The sequence below is a fragment of the Loxodonta africana genome, chromosome 18, assembly GCF_030014295.1.
Source record: "Loxodonta africana isolate mLoxAfr1 chromosome 18, mLoxAfr1.hap2, whole genome shotgun sequence".
NCBI classification, from domain to species: domain Eukaryota; kingdom Metazoa; phylum Chordata; class Mammalia; order Proboscidea; family Elephantidae; genus Loxodonta; species Loxodonta africana.
Genome location: NC_087359.1, coordinates 12,051,563 through 12,074,037, shown reverse-complemented (window position 1 = coordinate 12,074,037; position 22,475 = coordinate 12,051,563). Strand labels below are relative to the sequence as shown.

Sequence of the window (22,475 nt, the reverse complement as noted above, 5' to 3'; positions counted from 1 at the left end):
GGAAGAGGCCCCGTGAGCTTTGTGTAGGGAGGCAGGTCCCCTGCTCCCTTCTTGGGATCTGCCACAGAGCTGGTGCCGCCTGCCAGGCTTGGGACTCTAACGGCACAAGTCACTCAGGGCCTTCAGCTCCCCCTCAGTCACATTCCACGCGGGGAGGCATCAAGGCAGGGCACGAGCTGTTTTATAATCACTGACTCCACAATCAGGCCTGTGTCCCTGCACCAGGCGTCCCTGCCCTGGCCAAGTGTAAGACTGGGGTGTCTGTTTGAATGCCAGGACATAAGGGGGCAGGGGAGGCACCACTGGGCCCCTGCATGTAAAAGTGAGAACAGGAAGCAGGGAGAAGCCAGTTGGAGCCCCACCACAGGAGCAACCCCACCTTACCATTGGGAATCAGGATTCCACCGACCATGGTTCCAAACACCACCGAGAGGGTGAGCACTTTGAAGCGGAGAGGGGGCATGTACCCTCCAGCAGCAAAGGTGCCATCCTTCTGCTGTGTGACAGAAAAGACAAACAGGTGTTAGGAGAACTGACGCCCTCAGACTTTCCCATGCAGCAGTGCCTTCAAGGGTTGGCCGAGCACACCAACAAGTCTCCGGGGAGGCCAGGGGGTTCCACCCCCCAGTGAGCGGCACTCAGAGGGGAGGACATGGCTGAGCCCACAGGACAGCAGAGAAGCACATGCTGCTCCCATACCATGTGTGGCACAGAAATTTACCACTTCATTCTAGAATGTTGCAGCAAGACCCTTTCACTTTCTCTTGTGCTTCTGGAAACCCCCACCCCAACTGAATGGACAGTGACTGAAACAGTGCCCAGTGCCCACATGCATGTGGGACCAAACATGCCCGGCACCAGGGCCGTCTGCAAATGGGCTGGGCAGCCTCCCAGCCTGGCCATGGAAGCAGCTCCGCTGGCCAGCTTCAGGGTGCAGGCAGGTCCCCCACATTCAGCTGGGCTGCTGCTGTCTCCAGCAGAGGAGTGCCCAGCAGTTAATCAGCTTTAAGGTCCAGGAAGAAGGGGGGAGGGTAAGACATGGCAGAGCGAGGCCACAAGTGCTTGGCCGTGTCCCCAGGAAGCAGCCATGGCTTCTACCACACATGTACATGGCCACATGTCCATAGCCACACGCCCATAGCCACACACCCAAGGCCACACGCCCATGGCCACACATGCACGGCCACAGCCACACACCCATGAGCTGCCAGGTGGGCCCGAATCCTGGCTCTGCTGCCACCAACACCAGCTGTGTGCCCTCAGGCAAGCTGCTCAACCCCATGCCTCAGTTCCCCAACTGTGAACATGGATACAGCTGGGCACCTCCTCACCACAGTGTGGGAAGAACTGAGTGAGTTTATACATGTTGGGTACCTGGCACAGCACCAGGCACACAGAAACCCTGGGTCTGTGAGGCCAAGTCCTCTGTGGCTTCTGTTCAAGTAGCATCTCTGTCACTTGCAACCCAGAGTCCTGATGATCACTTCACACCAGGCTCAGGAGACACTGGGCTGCAGGTGAAGAGATGCCAGCCCTGGCAGGCACCAGCCTCCAGTCACACCAAGCAGGGACGTGGGTCCATTTGAGGTCCACAGTAGAGCCCCAGTACCCTCAGGGCAGGCAGGCAGGCAGGGAGCCCGGGTACGGCAGTGTCCAGTCCGAGCAGAGCTGTGATCCCCTGCGTCTGGGCACGAGATGCTACAGTGCGCCTCTGCTGGTAACCTGGCAACAATGAGTGAACCAAGAGGGTCTTTCTGCTTCTCTCCTCAATGTGGAAATTCCTTATCAAGGGCTCCACACACTACAGTGCACAGAGCTTAGCCCCTCTCCCGGCTCAACTGTAAAAAACACCAAAGCTACACACAGGTGTGGAGAAGGGGCTTTGGCCCCAGGTACTCTTCCCATCATCAGGTCAGTCAGTCTGCTGTCGTCCCCCCCTCTTGCCTCCCACCCCTCTGCAGCTGCCAGCAGCAAGCCCTAGACTACCTGCAGCTTCTCTGGTTCAAGAACCCCAGTGTTGCAGGTAGGGGGATCCCAGAGGCGGGGCCTAATCGGCTGAAACCCTGGGCCACAATCCTGAGGGCCTCCTGCTTCTCCTGGCATTCTTTTTTCCAAAGTTGGTAAACAAAATATGTTCCTATTAAAAGATTTCATTTACCAGAAGGAGCCCTGGTGGTACAGGGGTTAAGAGGTTGGCTGCTAAACAAAAGGTCGGCAGTTCGAATCCACCAGCTGCTCCTTGGAAACCCTGTGTGGCAGTTCTACTCTGTCCTATAGGGTCACTATGAGTTGGAATCCACTCCATGGCAACAGGTTTTGTTTTTGTTTGCACCAGGAAAAGCTTCACCTGCCACTTCCCAGGAAAATAGAGAACCAACAAAACACAGCGTCATTAAGATCAGGAAATCAAGTAAGAAGGCCAGACTTAATGGTCTGACAGAGACTGGAGAAACTCCCAAAACTATGGCCCCCAGACGTTCTGTTAACCCAGAACTGAAATTGTTCCCGAAGCCCAGTCTTCAGACAAAGATTAGACAGGACTATAAAACAAAAAACAGTACACGGGAGGAACGTGCTTCTTAGTTCACTCAGATACGTGAGACCACATGGGTGACACCCTTCCAAAAGCAGGATGAGAAGGTGAGAAGGGACAGGAACTGGTCGAATGGACACAGGGAACCCCAGGGTGGAAAGGGGAGTGTGCTGTCACATTGTGTGGATTAAAACTAATATCACAAAACAATACATGTATAAATTTTTGAATGAGAAATTAACTTGAGCTGTAAACCTTTCACCCAAAGCAAAAAAAAAAAAGACTGGGAAACTCCCTTTCCAGAGCCAGGAGCTCCCTTTCCGGAGCCGGGAGCCACGTGGCCAGGCTCACCTGCTGCTCGAAGAGGAGGGTGCTGAGGGCCTGCCTGCAGGGCAGGATCATCATGGGGAAGCCGAAGGCCACGGACATGAGGAAGCCCACACGAAGCATCTCCGTCACCAGGTTGGAAGGGAAGTGCATCAGCACATTGCCAGCGATGGCCTCGGTGAAGCTGACGTAACCGAAAAATCCCACCTGGTGGGAGACAAGACACATGGGCGCCCACCCTGAGGAGGGGCCCAGAGGCCCCGCACCACGAGCTTCCTCGATGACGGGCACCATGTAGGTTGGCCGCTGGTGACACTGCCCCTCTTGAGAACTAGGAGGCCCATCTGGATGCGTCAAGACCAAAGGTCCGACATTGTGTTTCCCAAAACAAGAGGGCACGAGGACATGGAGCTGCTCACGGAAAGAGGGAGGGGCAAGTGCCCACAGACCCACAGAGCAGCTGCTCTGAGCCTGGCTTCAAGTCCCAGCCAGGGAGGTGTGCGGTGGACTGCGGGCACCGTGGGTATGACGCCGGCATCACCGATGGTCTCCACAGGCCACCTGTAACAACCTGGAGAAATGGGCCATGGAAGCACACAGCGAAGGAAGGAAGTCATAACCTCAGTGCTCACAGCTTCACTGACGGTGTACGAAAGACGACAGGGAGGAACACAAGAAGGCGGGAAGAAAAACCTTCCAAAAGGGTGATGGTAACTGTATTCTGGGCTATTTCCTTCCTCTGCTATTTCACACTTTCCAATTTCTCTTTGGTGAACACAACCCATTTCCATGGTAAAAACCACTTTAACAATGGTCTCGATGAGACAGCGACAAGGCACTAGGTAAAGCTTAACCAACGTTAGCCACCTGGGGGGAGCCCAGTGGCCTCGGGTAGAGGTGGCTGGTGTGGTGGCCCTGGATGACAGGCAGGGCTGTACAGTGGGGCTCAGGGGCAGGGCTGTACGATAGGGCTAAATGGTGAGGCTTTACGGCGGGGCTCTGGGGCAGGGCTGTGTGGCGAGGCTCAGGGGCGGGGCTATACAGTGGGGCTGTATGGTCAGGCTGTACGATGGGGCTGTATGGCAGGGCTCAGGGGCCGGGCTGTAACCAAGGAGGTCCCTACCGTGATGTAGAAGGTGGTGACCACGTTGAGAGAGGAAGCGAATATGGAGCTCATGGCCTTTACCGAGGGCTCGTCCAGGCTGTCGTAGGTGGGCAGAACCTGGCTGCAAGAGCACAAGCCATCTCACAAGGTGAGTCCAGAGAAAGACGCCCACCCCACTGCACAAGCTCGTGTCTTCTCATGCGCCACTGCATCGGGGGGCTTGGAGCTGACGCCAAGTTTTCACAACACCATTGACAGGAGAGTCGTGAAAATGCCTACTTAGAACCCCCTTCTCCGTGCCACCCTGTGTCCACAGCGTGACATACTGTGTGGGCTGGAAGGAACTGGGTCACCCACAGGCTAGGACCTGACCTAATGCCCGCAGGGAGAAACACAGCAGCGGCCAGAAGGGTGCAGGCAGGGCCCAGCACGTGCAAGGGGTGTGGGCAGACAGACGGGCGCCTGGAGAGAAGGAAAGGGTGGGTGGGGGCATGGGGGTTTGGGTGCAGCAGGGACAAGGGAGCTGCGCTAAGGGGTTGGCAAGAGGGCCCAACTGGAAGAAAGTGAAGGAAATCCTGGGTGAATGTAAGTGTGGGCGGCTGCTTTCTGGTGTGTTCTCTGGGCTACTGTCTTCTGGGTGGGCACACGACCGGGCCGGAGGTTTGGATGGGTGGGTGGGTGGGGAAGGAGACAATAACCAGCCGATAAATGGACAAGCATGTCCCCGGAGGATGCAAACGGAGAGCATGCTCCACCGCTAACATAAAGGTTGGAAGTTCAAGTCCACCCTCAGGTGCCTCGGAAGAGAGGTCTGGCTATCTGCTTTTGAAAGGTCACAGCCTTGAAAACCCTACGGAGATGTTCTATTCTGCACACGTGGGGTCGCCGTGAGTTGGAACCAACTCCACAGCAACTGGGATAATCACCAGAGTCAGATCCCAAAGCTGCCTTTAAAGAGTGAAGGGAGGAAAGGAGGGCACCCCGGCCTTAGCGGAAGGTGTGCGATGAACACAGGCGGGAGGCGGATGCACAGATGCCAGGGTCCCCTCTACCTGCACTGTGCAGACAGCCGTGGTCTGGGGCTTGAGCGCTGCTCTCTCCTCACCGGGCCGGGGGAAACCAGGCAGCTGCACCCATGCCTTTCCCCCCACCCCTGGGAGACAGCAAAGAACGGGGACAGAAACAGCTGACCTAGTGCCATGTGTCCCCAGCCCATTACTCCGGGAGAAAACAGCATCTAGATGGGCTTCAAGCACCACCATCCCCGGCCGGGGCAGAAAGTCCACACCCACCATCCCAGCGTGGGGCCCCCGGCTCACCCCCCATATGTGTCGGGAGCTCTGGCCATGGGGACTGCTGTTACTGGGGAGGAGAGAATGTGGGGAGGAACCCAGCCCCGGCCCCTGAATGCCCACATGCCCCAGGACCCTGGGCCCTCCTGGAGAGACCAGCTTTGTGGGGCTCAGTTCTGGCCAGAACAGCTGCACTACAGGAGAGAGGCACTACTCCTGCCACTGCCCCTCGCCAAGCATTCCCAGACTGCCACCCAGCAAGGCCGCCCTTCGCAACTCTGAACTCGAGTCCAATGGAGCTTCCACGCACAGCCCTGCGTGTGCTCCTCCTGCCCCTGCCGCACAGGTGGGGCGCGGCCTCTGTGTGGACGAGCCCTTCTGGGCCTCCGGTGACCCATCCCCCCACTCAGGGCACCCACTGCCATACCCCTGGGCCAGCAATGGCCAGCTTGGCCAAGTACTCAAGGCTATGAGAGACCAGAAGAGCAGGCCATGTTGGCTGGGGACACCTGTTTGCCCATGGAAATGCCTAGACAGGCCACAATGGCAGGGCCTGGCCATCCACCCCCCACACTGTGCCTTGGCACTTGGCAAATCGTCCACACATCAAGGGGCTGGGACGTGCCCTAATCCAAGGATGTTGCGCTGCCACTGCAAATGGCACAACACTGCTCTGGGACCAGGCTATGTCCTTGGGCTGGCTGCCCCTTCACAAGGCAGAACCCATGTGTGCTCACCCAGGACCCAGACCTGGCAGGCACACCGGTTACTTATACACTCACGCGCACAAACCACAAAGGCCCGCCGAGGCTGAGTTTTTAAAAGCCACGCGCAGATGGAGAGGACACCTGGTCGTAGAGGGGTGGTTACAAACACCACTCCTGCCATCGACTGTGGCAGGGGCATGAGCAGCAAGGCTGGAGCCTGTGGAAGGCACAACGCTGCGGGGAGTCGGGATGGGAACGGCGACTTTGATCTCGTACCTGGGTGTCAACGCGGCAGTGGGAACAGATCCTATCTGTCACAGGCGTTTACGACTGGCACAATGCATGTGCGTGGAGAGGAGGGGGCGGCTCTGCCAGAAACCACACACACACACACACTCACACACGCGCAGGTCTCCAAGAGCCACCCCACAGCAGTCTCAAGTCAACGTCTGTGCAATTTCCTTTTCAATATCCTCAGACAAACAGCTCGGTTCTGGCAGAACGTGGAGGGTGCTGCCTCGTCAGATGGCATGGCCGTCGCCAAGCCCTCAGCCAGCTCTGCCCATGAAGCACCTGGCACACTCAGCAACGCAGCTCACAAGTAACGCCAACTTGTCTCCTGACTAAAGCACAACTGTCTCCTTCAGCTGGGGGTGGGTCGAGGTGGAGCAGGAGGCTGCTCCTCTGACGTGTGAGGTGCAACGCAAGGAGAGAGGGGCAGGCGACCCCCATTCTGCGCCACAGCCCCACGCCCAAGAACCCTCTGCGCCTCGGATCCCTTCATGAGGACCCTCTGCACCATGGCCCCCCTCGCCAGGACCTTCCATACCGTGGCCCCCCCCACCTGAGGACCCTCCGCGGCAAGGTCCCCCCTTCACAAGCGCCCTCCACACTACGGCCCCCTGCCCAAGGACCCCCTCACCGCGGCCCGGCTGTGGCAGGTACTTACGACTGGCAGGCGAAGGACATGCCGAAGATGGGGATGCAACGGAAGACACCCTCCCAGCGCACGAAGCTGACCCGCTGCAGCCACTGCCCGCCAAAGAGGCCATGCTTGAGTGAGGACAGCACGATCTGCGAGCAGATAGGGCGACAGGGGGCCGTGCAAGATCTCAGCTATGACCCTGCCCCCACCTGGCCCCAGGGATGCCCGCAGACTCACCACAAACATGAACACCGTGTAGAAGATGAGGGCCATGGCGCTGAAGGACTGGATGGAGGCCATCATGTTCCTCTGCAGGCTGAGCGGCAGCACGATGCACAAGGACACCGCCACCAGCAGGAAGACGCGGAAGTGGCTGGTCACCTGGGAGGCGTCGGTGGGCAGAGAGACAGGTGAGGGGCTGCTGCACTGGGCTGGGCCCTACCTGCCCCAGGGAGGTGCCTGCAGTCCCGCCCACCGACAGCTGAGGATAGGCAGGTGCCTGCAGCTCCACCCACCGACAGGTGAGGACAGGCAGGTGCTCATGGTCCCGCCCACTGACAGGTGAGGACAGGCAGGTGCCCGCAGTCCTGCACACCGACAGGTGAGGACAGGCAGGTGCTTGAGGTCCCACCCACTGATAGGTAAGGACGCGCAGGTGCCCATGGTCCCGCCCACCAGACAGAGAGGACACAGGCCCAGAGAGCCAGCTACAACCAAGAACAGAAAGCCGGTGTGGCTCAAATCGGGGCCAAATGCTTCCGGAAGCTTCTCTCTCGCCTCTGTGCTGCACTGCCTCAGTCACTGACCACTTCCAGCCCCTACAGGGTCCAGCGAAGCCATGGAGTGAGACCATCCAAACCAAGGACAGGGGCCCCTAAGATATGGGGAGACCCAGACACGGGGACACCCAGACTGGAGCTGGTCTGTGTGTGCTGCACCGTGCCGTCACTGTGGGCCAATGCTGCTCACGTGGCTGCAGGGCTCCCTCCGTGAAGAGTGCTGGATGCAGGGGGAGAGGCAGGACACAGACGGAGCCAGAGGAGACGGAGCCCAGGGATATGGAGCCCGGGGAGACGCACCCCCAGCCTGAACCAGATGTGACCTTGTTGAAGAAGGAAGACTGGATGCTCTGACCCAAAAAGCTCATCACCACTCCAGACAGGTGCTTACTTTAGCCAAGCACACCAAGGGGTGGAAGTCTCTAGCGGTTAACGTGGCTGCAGCCACACGCATCTGACATCAAAGTCCCTGATCTGGAGCCGACCACCAGGTGGAGGTGCACAGAGCCCGCTGAGAGCCTGCTGAAGCACCGCCCAGGCTCACACCCCAGACCCCAGTGCCCGAGGATCCCCCAGCCCACGGGTCACGGCAGCACAAGGACGCCATGAATCCTGGGGGCCCCGGCACAACTACACGTGGGTGGCCTTGCGGGCCTGACACACCCAGCCCTGGAGGTGGACCTGCGTGGGAACCCGCGCCAGGTGGTGGCGGCCACACCTTTCTCTGCAGTCAGCCTGCACTGCGCCCTGAAGGCTCCTCTGCCTCCTCTATGTTATCTTCCCAGGACTTGCCCCCAGTAAGCCCCCGTGATTCCAGTGCCTGCAGATGCCTGATTCCCAGGACCCAGGCTGACCCCAAGGCCTAACACAGGTACTTCTCCCAGCCGCCCGCATTGCTCTCAATCCAGCGTCCATGTGGACCTGCACAAGGGCCACACTGATGAACGGCCACTCAGGTGACCACATGCACACACATAAACCACACACCTGAACACATCCTTACCTGAAACCCAAACAGCCGAGCAAAGAAGTTGGACCCCAAGTCACCGATCACAACGTAGAAAGCAATGCAGGTCCCTAGCATGAGTCCGATCATGCTGCAAGGACAGAAAGCAAGGCTTTGGTGAGATTTCAGAAGGTGCCATGATCCCCTCATGAAAAATCCTGCTCACACACTGACAGCCCAGGAGAGGACAGCACACTGGAGCCCCACCTCCACAGCCGCCCCCCGCCCAGATGTAGGACCACGCAAAGGCTGGACTGAGAGAAGGGTGTGATTTAGGAGGCTCCACAGTTTACAGGCTTGGCCACGTTTTATAGAGCTTGCTATTTTACTTGGAATGAATGTTGAACAACGCTAGACTTTTCTTTATGTGATATTATATATTTTTTTCTGCAGGAGATGTGAAAAGTTCTTTCAGGTGCTACAAAAACGTGCCGCCATGTTAGACAAGATAAAAAGAACAACCAACTGCTTTCAAAAAGGGTTGTTCTTTCTAGTTTACAATTCCCTAATTTAGAAGCCTAAAAGTGCAATTTCCCAACAATTTTTTCATCTCGTAAAACTTTACTCAAAAGGAAGAAAACTATGACACTTTCCATTTAACGCAGCGGAGTCCTGGGGCGGTGTGGCACTTCAGGAACGGCGTGGAGAGATTAACTACAACTGAGGGAGAGCTACTTTGCTGGGTGCCACCAGTTCTCCATTTTTATATTTTTCTTAGTAAGACTTAAGTAACGCTTTCCACCTTGACACTAATCATTTTAAGGATACGGTAAATTGGACTTTCAACTTTTTGGAACGTATTCTAAGTTATAAACCAATCCACACACGAAACACATCCTTCATTCTGTAGAACCCTCCAGTCTATCCTCAGCAGAAATGAAGAGGAAGGACAGAGGCCCATGTCAGGACAAGGTGCACGGTTACCTGGTCTCCACCAGCATCTTCCCTGCTTTCCCATAGGCGTGGAAGGCTAATGTAAAAGAGAAGAGAGTTAACACTCAACCCAATAGTGTGAGAGGCACATCAGCAAACACATTACTGATGAGAGCTGTGAAAGGCAACCTGACAAAAGCCTGCTGGTCTGGGATTTCACAGGTGGAAGGGGGCAGTTTTTAATTTTGGTTCCCAGGCCTTTTTTCAGATCTACCACCCACCAACGGAAGCCACATAAAACAAGAACAAAGGAAGGGAAAGTTGCAAGGCAGATTCTTTTCTCACTCCAAAACACCTTTTAAACTCACTAGGAACACACTGATGTTCACTGCAGCACTGTTCACAGTAGTCAAAAAGCGGGAACAGCCTAAACGTCCATCAAGAGATGATGGGTGAACAAAATGTGGTCCATCCACACCATGGGAATACTATCTGTTTGTCAGGAAGTACAGTCCTGATGCATGCTGCCACGTGGGTGACGCTTGAAAACACAGCGCTGAGTGACATCAGTCAGTCACAAAGGACACAGTGCATGACCCCGTTTATATGAACTATCTAAAATAGGCAAATGTGTAGACCTAGCTCATCAGTGGTTACCAGGGGTGGGGGTGGGGGGCTCAGCACGTAGGGGGCACCGAGTGTCTGTTCAGGGTGATGGCAAAACATGGGAACAGAGAGTGGTGACGGATGGACAACAGATGAACACAGTTAACGTCACTGAACTGTACACAGGAAGGTTGTTGGAATGGCAAATTTTTTGTTACGCCCACAGGTACCACGGTAAAATTAAGTCACTGTGAAAAAGCCATTTCCCATATCCAGCAGCCCCTGCCCGCCCGGGGTGGGACCACGCGGTACACTTGGCAGCCAAAGGTGGTGCAAACGCAGCCCCCCGAAAGTTCCGTCCAGCCAGGCTGACCGACCCGCTGGGGTCAGGCCAGCTGGGGCCCGGATGACCCAGAACGAGTGCTCCACCTCCATGGCCCTCACCAGAGGGACTTCCCCACACGACTCCACTCCCAGCGTGGGCTGTGATCTGCAGAGGAAAACGCGCAGCACCTCTCAAGGGCAGCACTGGAGGGTGGGCAGGGGCTCAGGCTCCGCTTTCAGGACAGGGGGCTCAATCTCGGCCTCACTGCTGATGGTGCACCCCGCCCCCACAGCTGATGGGAAGCTGCTGTCTGTCCTTCCTGACAATTCCACAACTTCTAGCAGGCAAGAAATCAGAAACTGACTTAGTAAGGTCCCTCCCAGGACCCCAGCGTTTCCCTCCAGGCCCAGCCAGGGGAAAGGGAAGTTCTGGTCCCCAGGGGGCAGCCAGGACGGTGTGTGTGACAGGATGGGAGACACAGGACCACCACATCCAGCCAGCAGCTCCCGCTTCCTGCTGCATTTCCTCCCTTCACACAGAGGGTCAGAGGCCCCGGGGAAGACTTGGAAAGCAGGAAACAAGCCGGTTTGGTGTGAACACAGCCATGAGGCAGCCCTTATAATTTTAGACACTTGGTTAGAGGGACAGCAGTGCCAAGGCAAGAGGGTTTGGTATCTGATACGGCGAAGAAAAAGAGGACACCCCAAGGGCAGCAGACGCTTCGCCTTACGGAGTGAGGGGTCACTCAGCTTTTCCTGGGCCTGTCCAGTCAGAGGAGACATGTGTCTCCCCGAGATCACCCCCTCAAGTTCACAAAGCCTTCCGCTTCACATAACCATCTACACCGAGAGATGGATCCGTACACGGAATGGTAGGGGTCAACTCCTGCCAGTGCGGAGGGGCCGTGGTCATCATCCAAAGCCACGTCCTCACCGAAGGAAGCCCCCAAGCTGCAAAGCCTCCAAAAGAGAGCAGCAGGTCAGTAGCCCTTGGAACACAACCCAGAAATCCAGTGCCCCAAATTAGAAGCGGTCGGCTTGTCAAGACAGCCTTCCTTTTCCTTCTCTAATAGATGATAAGGCTCTACAGAAAATTCCAACACTTAGCTCACCAGCCCAGGAAAGTTCCGGAACACACCTGCATCCGGGACAGGAAGGAAAACCTAAGGACCTCCAGAAGTCAGAGGTCCCAGTCAGGAGGCAGCACTTTCTTCACACAGAAAGACCACACTGGTTCCCAGGATATCACCCCAAAGTGCTGCCCTGCTGAAGGGCATGGCGTGGGCCCCGGGCTCCCTTTCTCCCCTCTTTCTCCCCTCAGGCCAGGTCTGTGTATGCATGCTCACAGACACGCCACCTCAGCAACCTTGAACCAAGTCTCAAACACAAATGCCAGCCCAGCCACCGTGGCTCTCAGTATCGTGCCTGTTCAGGGCTGAAGAGGGAGGGAGGTCGGAGCTACGGCAAGCCATGGGGCCTGCCCAACCCCCAGCATGGAACCCTAGTGCGCACTGAGGTCCGAGCCAGTGCCCTGGATGTCACCGGGTCCCCTCCTGGCCTGCCTGTCCATTCTCCCTCAGTGGCCTGAGCTCAGCTCCAGCCAGGCCACAGGGAGACAGGGTGGGCTGTGTCCAAAGGCTGGAGCACAGCCAGGGATGTTCTCCAGTCCTGCCTGCCTCGCGCCTTTCCCCAGGGACCCAGCAGCAGCCACCCTGGGCTCGGAGGGCCTGCACCGGCATCTCTCCCGCCACCCCACGGCCTGCCCTCCCCCTACCCCGACTGCTGCAAATGCAGAGTGTCCTAGGCCTGCTCCCCCTCCCCACGGTGCACAGCCCCAGCTCCCACCCTGCTACCCCACGGTGTACAGCCCCAGCACCCCCACCCCACCATCCCACAATGCACAGCCCTGGTGTCTCCACCCCACCACCCACAGCTTCTCAGCTTGTCGCCTCCAGCAGCAATAGGGTGGAGAAAGGAGGGGTGCACACACCGAGGGTGCTACTGCAGACGGGGGCACTCCAGGGAGAGAAGGATGGCCAGCTCAGACCTGGGGGCACTCTGGTACTCGACGCCTCACTGCTGCACCTAGCACAGGGTGGGCACAGCGAACCCCGCTCAACGACGAGGCTGAGGAGGGGCCGGAAAGCTTGACTTCACAACCTTTAGTCCCAAAGCCACAGACGCACACATGCTGGTCACAGCCCAGGACACAGTGGAGTGGACCAGCTTGAGATGCAGCCCCCGAAGCCTGCCCCACAGGCCCTGGAGGAGCAGGCCACCCTGCAGCCCTGGCAGAGGACTAACGCTGACTGAAACCCACCTGATGCCCGCCCAACATCCCTGCTGCAGAAGGATGGCTCCCAGCCCAAAGCGTGCCCCAGGCTTGGGCCACCACTCTCCACAGGGGCTTCGCTGGGCATCAGGACAGCTGGAGGAGGTTGTCCATTATTCTCCCCTTTGAAAACAAGGCTCAGAAAAGTCTACACAAACGCAGGCCAGGCAGGAGAGAGAGCAGCAAATAAGACAGTGACAAAAACACCCAGAGCCGGGAAAAGCACATAAAATGAGTTGATACACAAAAAACCCATCAGGGCTGTCATTCTCAAAGCTGGCAAGGTTAGGTCACTCTCCGGCAAGTGCCTGAGCACTGGCGATGGTTGGAGGCTAACCACCCTGAGATGTGACAATAACCACGAACGTTTTACACGTTAGGAAAAACCACTTGTGTCGTGGGGTGCACACGGTTTAAACAAGCCACTGCTCAAGAGGTGCCTGCCACTGGGGGAATTTCTATGCATCCTTGCGCGTCTCCCTGACCTGGACCAAGGCTGTCTGTCCAGGCCCTCGCCCCGTGCACCTGCCGACACCCACTGTCCCAGCGTCTCCCCACCAAGGCCGTCTGTCCCAGCCACTGCAGCAGGACAAGCGAGGGGCCCCTTTCAGCAGACCTCCCAGCCATGGCACACGCTCATAGTGGGCCTTCTACCCAGGAAGAGGACGGCAACGGCCAGAAAGGCCTTTCAATGACTGTGAGAGCGACAAGAGATGACCCAGAGCTTCGGCAGGGCCAGTAGGCCTGGCAGTGCTGCTGACCCACCTGTGCTCAGACCCAGCCCCTCTGAGGTCACCATCTCTTCCCATTCAGGCACGCCCTTCTGAGTAGCAGGTCCCTCTGCTGCAAGACACTGTACTGAGACGGCGCCAGGATGCAGGGCAGCCAGTGCTGGGCACCCAGGCTGGGAAACTCTACCCGAGCTCCTCTGTGGGCCCTCGTGCCCAGCATCCATGACAACCTTAGACCACATGCCTTTTCTCATCTTTCCTGCTTCTCGTGGGTACAATGAGGCTATGGTCACCCCATGTAGTTCAAGGTGGGGCCCCCACAGCCAGTGGGGGAGCTCTATCTGCCAATTTTCTTTCAATCTTTCTCATCTAGCCAAACCAGTCTGTCTCCTCAGGGTCTTTCTAAGAACAAGCAGACAGATAGCTACCCAGAAGCACTGCCACCCAGCCAAAGGTGACCCATCTTCTATCATGACACAGCCAAGCAGTTCCACGGCGCCTCGGCCACAGGAACCCTGGAGAGACCCTGCATAGGAGAGGGCTCCCTCACAGACAACAGCCCTGCCAGTGGAGGAAAGGCCCACCAGCACCCCGTCTATGGTTTCTAGGATGCATACTTCACCCCGAGCTAAGCCTGTCGCTCACGGTGCACCAAGTTTAACTGGTAGATTTCACTCCCTCAGGTGACTCCCATTATGAGGACAGGCTCATCCAGCACCATTCCCAAGGAGAAGAAAAGCACCCTTCGGCTCCAGATGTCCCCCCACGAGGTACCCCCTCAGCTCTAAAGGTCCCCTACTCAGATCCAAAGGCCTCCAACAGCTCCAAAGATCCCCCCAGCTTCAAGACCCCCCTCAGCAACAAGGACCCACCCCAGCTTCAAGGCCCCTCCTCAGCTCCAAGGGTCCTCCACAGATTCGGGCACCCCTTCAGTTCTGAAGGCCTCCCACTCAGCTCCAAGATCCTCCCTCAGCTCTGAAGCCCTCCCAGCTCCAAGGCTGCCACCTCAGCTTGAGGGCCCCCACCTCAACTCCGAAGCCTCCCCAGCTGAAGACACCCCTCAGCTCTAAGGCCCTCCAGCTCTAAGGGTGACCCCATGAACCAAGGACCCCCTCAGTCAGCTCTGAGGACCCCTCCCTGGGTCCCCCCACAGCTCTAAGCGCAGGAACAAACACTGCTATCTCGGTGCTGGTGCACAGTGCCTGAGCTGGAAGGGAGCGGGGCACCAGCCGCCAGCTCACACAGGGACAGAGCACGTATCTGGCTTGGTTTGGGGGCGCTGCACACTGTCTTTTCTCACTGTCATTGCCGAGTCACTCAGCAAGGAGGCTGGGGGCGGGAGCCACGCACAACCCTCCTGGTGGGACCCCACAACCCTGGCCACACACTGGCCACAGCGCCAAATCCTGAGAACACATACACTGCTATTTCAACACTCACACCAGATGTCCCCAATGAGGTACAGAGTCCAGGGCTCAGAGCCAGGCCGACGCAAGCAGAGAGGGAAAGTGTCTTCACACACCACCTAAGGACAGCAGGAAGGTGAGAACAGTGCCCTGATGCCAAACTACCCAGATGGTGCTCCCAACTATCCAGAAAGTGCTCCCAACTACCCAGGTAGTGCTCCAAGCTACCTAGGGAACACTCCAAACTACCCAGAGAGTACACCAAACTACCCAGGGAACACTCCAAACTACACAGAGAACACTCCAAACTACCCAGAGAGTGCTCCCAACTACCCAGAGAACACTCCAAACTAACCAGAGAATGCCCCAAACTACCCAGAGAGTGCTCCCAACTACCCAGAGAACACTCCAAACTAACCAGAGAATGCCCCAAACTACCCAGAGAGTGCTCCCAACTACCCGTGGAACGCCCCAAACTACCCAGAGAGTGCTCCCAACTACCCGTGGAACGCCCCAAACTACCCAGAGAGTGCTCCCAACTACCCAGGGAACACTCCAAACTACCCAGAGAACACTCCAAATTGAAACAAAGTGCAGCCTCCTCAGTTTGTGTTCGGCGATTAACCTAAATGGGGCCCTGGTGGCGTAGCAGTTAAGAGCTCGGATGCTAACCAAAAAGCCGACAGAATCCACCAGCCACTCCTTGGAAACCCTATAGGGCAGTTCTACTCTGTCCTATAAAGTCGCTATGAGTTGCAATCAACTCAACAGCAAGGGGTTTGTTTTATCTAACCTAAATAAAGTTGGTGTTTTGAACACCCCGGTAGCCCTATGGGAGAAAGGCCTGGCAATCTGCTTCCACAATGCTTACAGCCAAGAACACCCTATACAGCAATTCTACTCTGTTAACACATGGGGTCATCATGAGTTGGAATCAGCTAGACAACAACAGGCTTGTTTTTGTTTTTTTTTTTAACCTTCTTTTGACTAAACTATGTCAAAGGAAGAAAGAAAGAACTTAAAAAATGAAACTGCAACCAAGAGGATCAGGAAACAGTAGGGCCATGAGGAGAAGGGGTCACTTAATCCCATCTACAAGCCGGGGAACTGGTGACAAGTTCCCCAGGGGAATTAAGAGAAAGTGGGGAAAGGGCAGCAAGATTCCTTCCAGGCAGTTCCAAGGGCGAGGCCTGGGGTTCTTCAGGGCAGTTACACAAGAAGCGAGCCAACAAGGGGGACACGAGAACCAGTGTCTCTGCCTTGACTTAGGAGAAAGACTGCCTGTGGGTTTGCCTGAATAGGAGCCGGGGGATGAGGGCAGGAGGAGGGTGAAAGGCAGGCTCTCACCTTCCGAACCGCTCCGGTGCGAAGCCTATGATCATATTAATGGTTTTAAGAACTGCATTAAATTTTAACATAAGGGGAAAGAACTGCTGTCCAAGTAACTCCTTACAAACAAAGTGGGAGAAAATATAAATAAATAGAAGCAGTAAAGCCCAAACAGCCAGATCTGCAAGGCTGCGTTCCCCAGCAGCGCCCTGTGCTGCGGCCACCCCGTCCGCGCTCCTCACCCAGGCCGGCGTAGGTCCTCCGCTTGCTCAGGCTGGCGGCCTTCACCAGGAACATGCAGGACTGGTGTGTCATCCAGGCGCAGAACACCAGGAGCAGCGACCCCAGGACCATGCCGCACTGGGGGCAGAGGGAAACGGCCATGAGGCGAGACTCCAGAGGCCCACGCAGTCAGCATCAGGCACGTGGCTTTTCTTTTTTTTTTTTAATGCAGTGAAAACACAGGCACCAAAGCACGCACCAGCACAGCTTCCACGTGCACAGTCTGATGACGCCGATTGTACTTTCCGTGTTGTGTCATCAATCTCACTATCCATTTCCAAAACGCTGTTTCCCACCACCAGTAACATAAACTCCATGCCCCCAAATACAACGTTTCTGTGGCTTCTGAAAGGGCTCCCCACCCCATCTCACACCACCCCATGTAAACATAAGGCTCCAGCTGTGCTTCACGTCCCCCCACAGGTGACCACACCAGCTCTGAGAGGGTCACACGCTTCACCCAGCTACATAAAACCTGTGCGTGATTCCAAAGGAGCCAAGGACCCTGCCCTGTCCTGGCCCCTCTGTGAGTCCTGGGCATGTTTCAAACAACTAGCTTCCAAGTTCCCTGCAGACGCCCCACGGCGTACCACTCTTTAGCCACTTGGTTCAACAGCTAAGAGTGGTGAACGGTTTCTGGAAGGGAGAGATTAAAATGACATTTACACCTTCCTCATAACCTTTTTTTTTTTTTTCATAAAGTTAAACAGACACGCACCTTGTAACCCATAATGGCACTCCTAGCTATTTACCCAAGAGAAAGGAAGACGGGTGTGGCAACGCTTAGAGCAGGTTTCTCCCTAATCTCCAAAAACTGCAGAGACGACCCAAACGACCTTCAGCAGGTGAATGGGTGAACAGACTGTGAACACCCATACAAGGGCATATTACCCAGCAATAAAAGGGGTGAATTATTCACACGCAGTGATGAGCTAGCCGGCACCTCAAATGCACTGTACTGAGCGAGAGAAGCCAGACTCAAAACATCGTGTGACATTCCGGAAAAAGCAAAACTATAGGGCCAGAGAGCAGCTCCATATTGCCAGGGGCTGGAATGGGGAGCAGGGCTGAACCCAGAGCGAGAACTTAGGGACGATGCTGTTCTACATCTTCATTGTGAGGGGATCCTGTGACTGCAGGCAGACATCAAGACTCAGGACCGCACACCAAAAAGAGTGAATTTGATAGCACGTAAGTTTTTTTTAGCCACTGTTGTTGCTCGCTGCCGTCAAGTGGCTTCCCAACTCATGGTGACCCCTTCCACAATGGGATCAGACTGCTGTGATTCACAGGATTTTCACTGTCTCATTTCCAGGCCCTTCTTCCCAGTCTTAACCTGGAAGCTCTGCTGAAACCTGTTCAGCACCACAGCAACATGAAAGACTCCACTGATAGGTGGGTGGTGGCTGTGCACAAGGTGTATTTGCCAGGAATCGAACCCAGGTCTCCTACGCGGAACGAAAGAATTCTACCACTTAACCACTATGACCCCCACGTGTAAAGTAAACCTCAATAAATCTGAATTTTTTTTAACTGCCAAAACTACTTTTTAAAAAACGCCATGGCTGCCAAACAACAAAAACACACTCCCCAAAGTGCCTGCTGGGCTCATGCGGGCTCTAGTCCAAGGAGGGTAGCCGGTGAGAAAGGGGATCCACAGGGAAGAATTGAGTCCAGGGACCGCAGCCACCGCTCCCTGTGGCAGTCCAGCCTCATGCGACCTCACTGTTTCTGCTTGTGGTTCCTATGTGCACACGGGGTTCCACCCAGGGGCTGCACTCCCTGGGCCCATCTGCCTGCTCAGCTTTAGTTCCTCCAGCAGCGCTGTGGGGCCAACCATGCAGCCATGTGGCAAACATTCAAGGTCTGTGGACAACCAAATTGCCTGGGCCCAGAAACATATTTTAGCAGGTGTCCCAAACAGAAAAAAAAAACAAACCCATTGCCATCGAGTTGACTTCAACTCATAGTGACCGTATAGGACAGGGTAGAACTGCCCCATAGGGTTTCCAAGGCTGTAATCTTTACAGAAGCAGACTGCCACATCTTTCTCCCAAAGAGCAACTGGTGGGTTCGAACCACCCGGCTCTTGGATAGCAACCAAGCACTTAACCACTGCGCCGCTGCAGGGAGACGTCAAGACTCAGGGCTGCACACCGAAAAGGGTGAATTTGATAGCACGTATAGGGTCGCTATGAGTCGGAATCAACTCGACGGCACTGGGTTTGGTTTTGGGTTTTAAGCCATTGTTGTTGCTCACTGCCATTAAGTGGGTTCCCAACTCATGGTGACCCCTTGCACAATGCGATCGGGCTGCTGTGATCCACAGGATTTTTATTGCCTAATTTCCAGGCCTTTCTTCCTAGTCTTAATCTGGAAGCTCTGCTGAAGGCTGTCTCAACCAGAGCCCTATCTAAACCTGGCTACAGTGGCACTTCCAAACAGCCATCCAGGACGACAGTGGTGACCAGCCAACACTATACATCCCAGGAGGCAGTCTGCTCTGACCAGAAAGTCACAGTGCACACTAGGACACACGGTCACTCCAGAAACACCGGAGGGGGCGCCAAGCTGGAATCCCAAAAGCCACAATACAGATGCTGCCCCAGGACCCTGGAAACTGCCAGCTCAGCCTTCAGCCACCTGCTGCTGGCAAAGGCCCGGTTCTCACACTCACACATTCACCACCCAAGCCAAACGTCCAACACACAGGAACTGTGAACATGCCTCACTCAGGGCAGCTGGAAGGAAACAGTCAAAGGGGAACCTAACTTGCTGTGCAAACTTTCACCAAAAACACAATAAAATATTATTTTAATAAAATAATGATAAAATTAAACTCCTCTAGGTGCCCACTTTTAGTTCCAAAAATATCCATCTTGTTTTCATTTTTCTACCTCTTTGGTTTCATCAAATAAGACAGGTGGCAGATGGTTTCTTTATGGCCTTTCCTGTCACCTGCCCTTGCCCTGAAATCCCACTCTTCTCTCCCCACCTGCAAACAAGCCGGCTCTGGCCAGCGACTGCTCCATCGTGAAGCAGGGGAGCAGCAACTCTCCCCATAACCTACAAGATGCTCGAGAGAAATTCACTTGTTAAGACAGAGCCCAGTTAGCCACAAAGAAGCCAGGTGATATTTCTACCACCCTCCCTCTTCCAAAGTACCAAATGCCTGTGTATGTGTGGACAGCTGAAACAGAAGTCAAATAAATCCACACATCAGAAATGGTGTCTTTCTTCCATAGAGTATTTAACGTTGGAACAACGCCAATTTTCCAGCATATTAGGTTTTTTTCATTGGAGGTAAAATTTGTACGCAGCGAAACGCAAAAGAGACTGTTTACAGCTTGGTGAATTTTGACGAGTGTCATCATCTTGCGATCAACACCCTTTTTAGTTTTAAGGCCTGGAAGAAGGGCTTGAACAGTGTCCTTTTGAGTGTAAGTGCAGTAGGGCCCGAGTTTGAAAATGAATAATAATTCCGAATCCTCTAGTGTTCATTTTTGGAAGTCCGTTTTGCATTGTGACACTTTGTCCTCGAGCATAGTTTTCAATTGTGTGGAACTTTGGGGCCCTGGCTGAACTGTGCTGCCAGGCCGGATACTGGGTGAGCTGGGTGAGTTTTTCACCGCTGGAATCCCTTTTCTGATTTCCCTGAAGATTCTTGGGGAGCCAGGGTAGCACAACGCAGGGAATGCTGTCTGTTGCGCAATGCTCTTTTGGGGCGGCCACCACCCGACCCTAGTTATACCTTCTCGGAAGAGCCAGAGGCACTTTAACAGGGCGAACCCCGGGAGAGATGCTCACTCCCGCCTGGGGACGACAGCAGGCCACGGGTCCCCCCGGGCAGCCGCGCCACGCACTCACCTGTTTGAAGCAGAAGGGCATGGTGAGGACACTGACCCCCACTATGCTGTTCACTATGTTGGTGATCAGCCCCCAGTTGGAGGCGGAGGCCGCGGTCATAGTGGGGGTCTAGGGGCCCGGGACCCCCGGCGCCCGCAAGGCCTGGCTCCAGCCGGCGCCCGGGGGGTCACTGGACGGCCGGCCCTGGAGCCGCGGCCCGAGCGCCGGGTAGACGGCGGGGACGACGCGGGCGCTGCAGGCAAGGAGGGCCCTAGGAGAAACGGCGGGATGAAGCGCACCGGATGGGGGGCTGCCTGGAGGAGGCACCGAGGGACCGCGGCGGGCTCAACCTCCACAGTCCGCCGGGCCCCGCGGCCGCCTCATGGCCACCGCGCCTCGCTCTGCCTCCCAGCCCCCTCCGGGACCCCGAGCCCAGACCCAAAAGCGCCAAGAGGTGCCAGCTAGGGACACCTCAGCGCGGTTTCGCAGTCCCACAGCACACACTTCCGCCTTCCGCAGGCACCTATTCCCGGAAGTGACGGTAGGGGGCGGGGTTCGGACCGGCCACGGACCAACAAGAGGCGGCCCTGGAGGGACCAGCGTGGCGGGGGCGTGTCGAGAGGTGTGGGCGGGGCCTGGGGCGGGGTCCGGGCTGGAGTGGGCGGGGCCGGCGCTGCACCTCCAGTGGAGCTGACTTCTCAGCCGGGTTTTGGGAGCGGAAGGACCCAGGCCTCCACCAGGACTGTGGAGAGCGGGGGCTTGCTGGGCTCAAGGCTGTGCCCTGGGCAAGGGGCGCTGGGGAGCTCTAACAGTTTGAGCTGACAGCTTAACAACCCATTTGAAGGAATTACCAACTACCTTTTACAAATGAGACGCTGAGGCACAGAGAGGCTTGGTGACTGGTCTAAAGTCACACAGCTGGGATACAGGGCCTGGGGTCGGCTCCCAGGGGCCAGTGCTCTCCAGAACTGCACCCGGAGCTGATGCTGGGAGAGAGGAGGGAACCTAACAGCTAGAGCGGCAAAGGGAGTGCTGCGTGAGAGGGCAGGAGAGGGACTGACGTGGCCCGAGAAATCGAGGAGATGGCTTCTAGGTTGGACTTTGAGGGACAAATGGGAACCATTCAGGTAGAAATGGGGCTGGGGGAGGAAGTGTGAGCCGGCAGGTCTCATTTGGCGTCCCCTTGGACTTGTGCCCCCGGGCAAAAGCCCCCCTCTAACCCCTCTTGCTATGGCTCTGCTCAGAAAGAAGCAAGCGATTGGAAGCAGGCTGGAAGTACGCACAGGAGGAATCAAAGGCTCCCTGGAGAGTGGTGGTGTTTGCAGGGCATAAAGGACCTTAGTTTTCAGAGGAGAGGCTGACTCCGCAGGCACCAGGCAGGGCAACACTTAGGGACTGCTCTGCCCCACCTCGAGGCCAAAGAGGAAGAAGAGGATGTACCAGGGCTAAGAGTAACTTAAGTGCAAAGCCAAAATAAAAGGTGCCTGCAATTATTTATTTTTATGTAAATGAAATCATCCGTACATTCTATAACTTGCTTTTTATTAATTATGTAATTTTTATGAAATATCACGCACACCAGATAGGATATAGAACTGAAACATATGTTCCAACAAATAACACTAAGCACCCATTTAGCTTTAAAAACAGAATATTACCAGAAACTTAGATACTCCTTGTGGGTCCCTCCCTGATTCCACCCCTTCCTCCATCTTTCCTTCCATCCTGGGGTAACCACTCTCCAGATTTTATCAATTTACTACTTTTCTTTAAAGGTTTACCACATATGGGCATATCCCTAAACAATTATAGGGAAGACTGCTACTTATCACTTAACATTCATTTACCCCATCTTCCAAAGTAACAGGACCTTGACCTGTGTAGTGGCTGCTTAGAATAAAGAATACACTTTCCAGCCTCCCTTGCAGCTAGCAGCGGCCATGTGACTACATTCTGGCCAATGAGAAGCTAGCAGGTGCAACTTCTGGGTCAATCCTTGAACAGAGTCATGGTCTGTTCTCTCCTCTCCCGTCTTTAATCCTCTACTAGGAACAGAGAAGTGGATAGTAGGA

At 55.6% G+C, this 22,475-nt stretch overlaps 1 protein-coding gene across 3 annotated transcripts in view; it reads right to left on the bottom strand.

The window, feature by feature from the left end:
- SLC38A10 (solute carrier family 38 member 10) overlaps window positions 1-20,920 on the bottom strand; it is a 43,802-nt gene extending 22,882 nt beyond the window's left edge. Inside the window, exons 1-10 of one of the 3 annotated variants that reach the window (XM_064270567.1) lie at window positions 20,425-20,920; window positions 16,518-16,635; window positions 9,599-9,644; window positions 8,672-8,765; window positions 7,859-7,975; window positions 7,127-7,270; window positions 6,914-7,038; window positions 3,984-4,086; window positions 2,885-3,067; window positions 385-496 (exon numbers count right to left, since the gene is read on the bottom strand). In XM_064270567.1, coding sequence (XP_064126637.1) covers window positions 385-496; window positions 2,885-3,067; window positions 3,984-4,086; window positions 6,914-7,038; window positions 7,127-7,270; window positions 7,859-7,975; window positions 8,672-8,765; window positions 9,599-9,644; window positions 16,518-16,635; window positions 20,425-20,523 — 1,141 coding nt within the window. In that variant the 5' untranslated portion in view covers window positions 20,524-20,920. The remainder of the gene's footprint in view (window positions 1-384; window positions 497-2,884; window positions 3,068-3,983; window positions 4,087-6,913; window positions 7,039-7,126; window positions 7,271-7,858; window positions 7,976-8,671; window positions 8,766-9,598; window positions 9,645-16,517; window positions 16,636-20,424) is intronic. The other 2 variants (XM_010596896.3, XM_064270568.1) reach the window with 2 other exon arrangements.
- Between the last annotated feature and the right edge of the window lie 1,555 nt (window positions 20,921-22,475).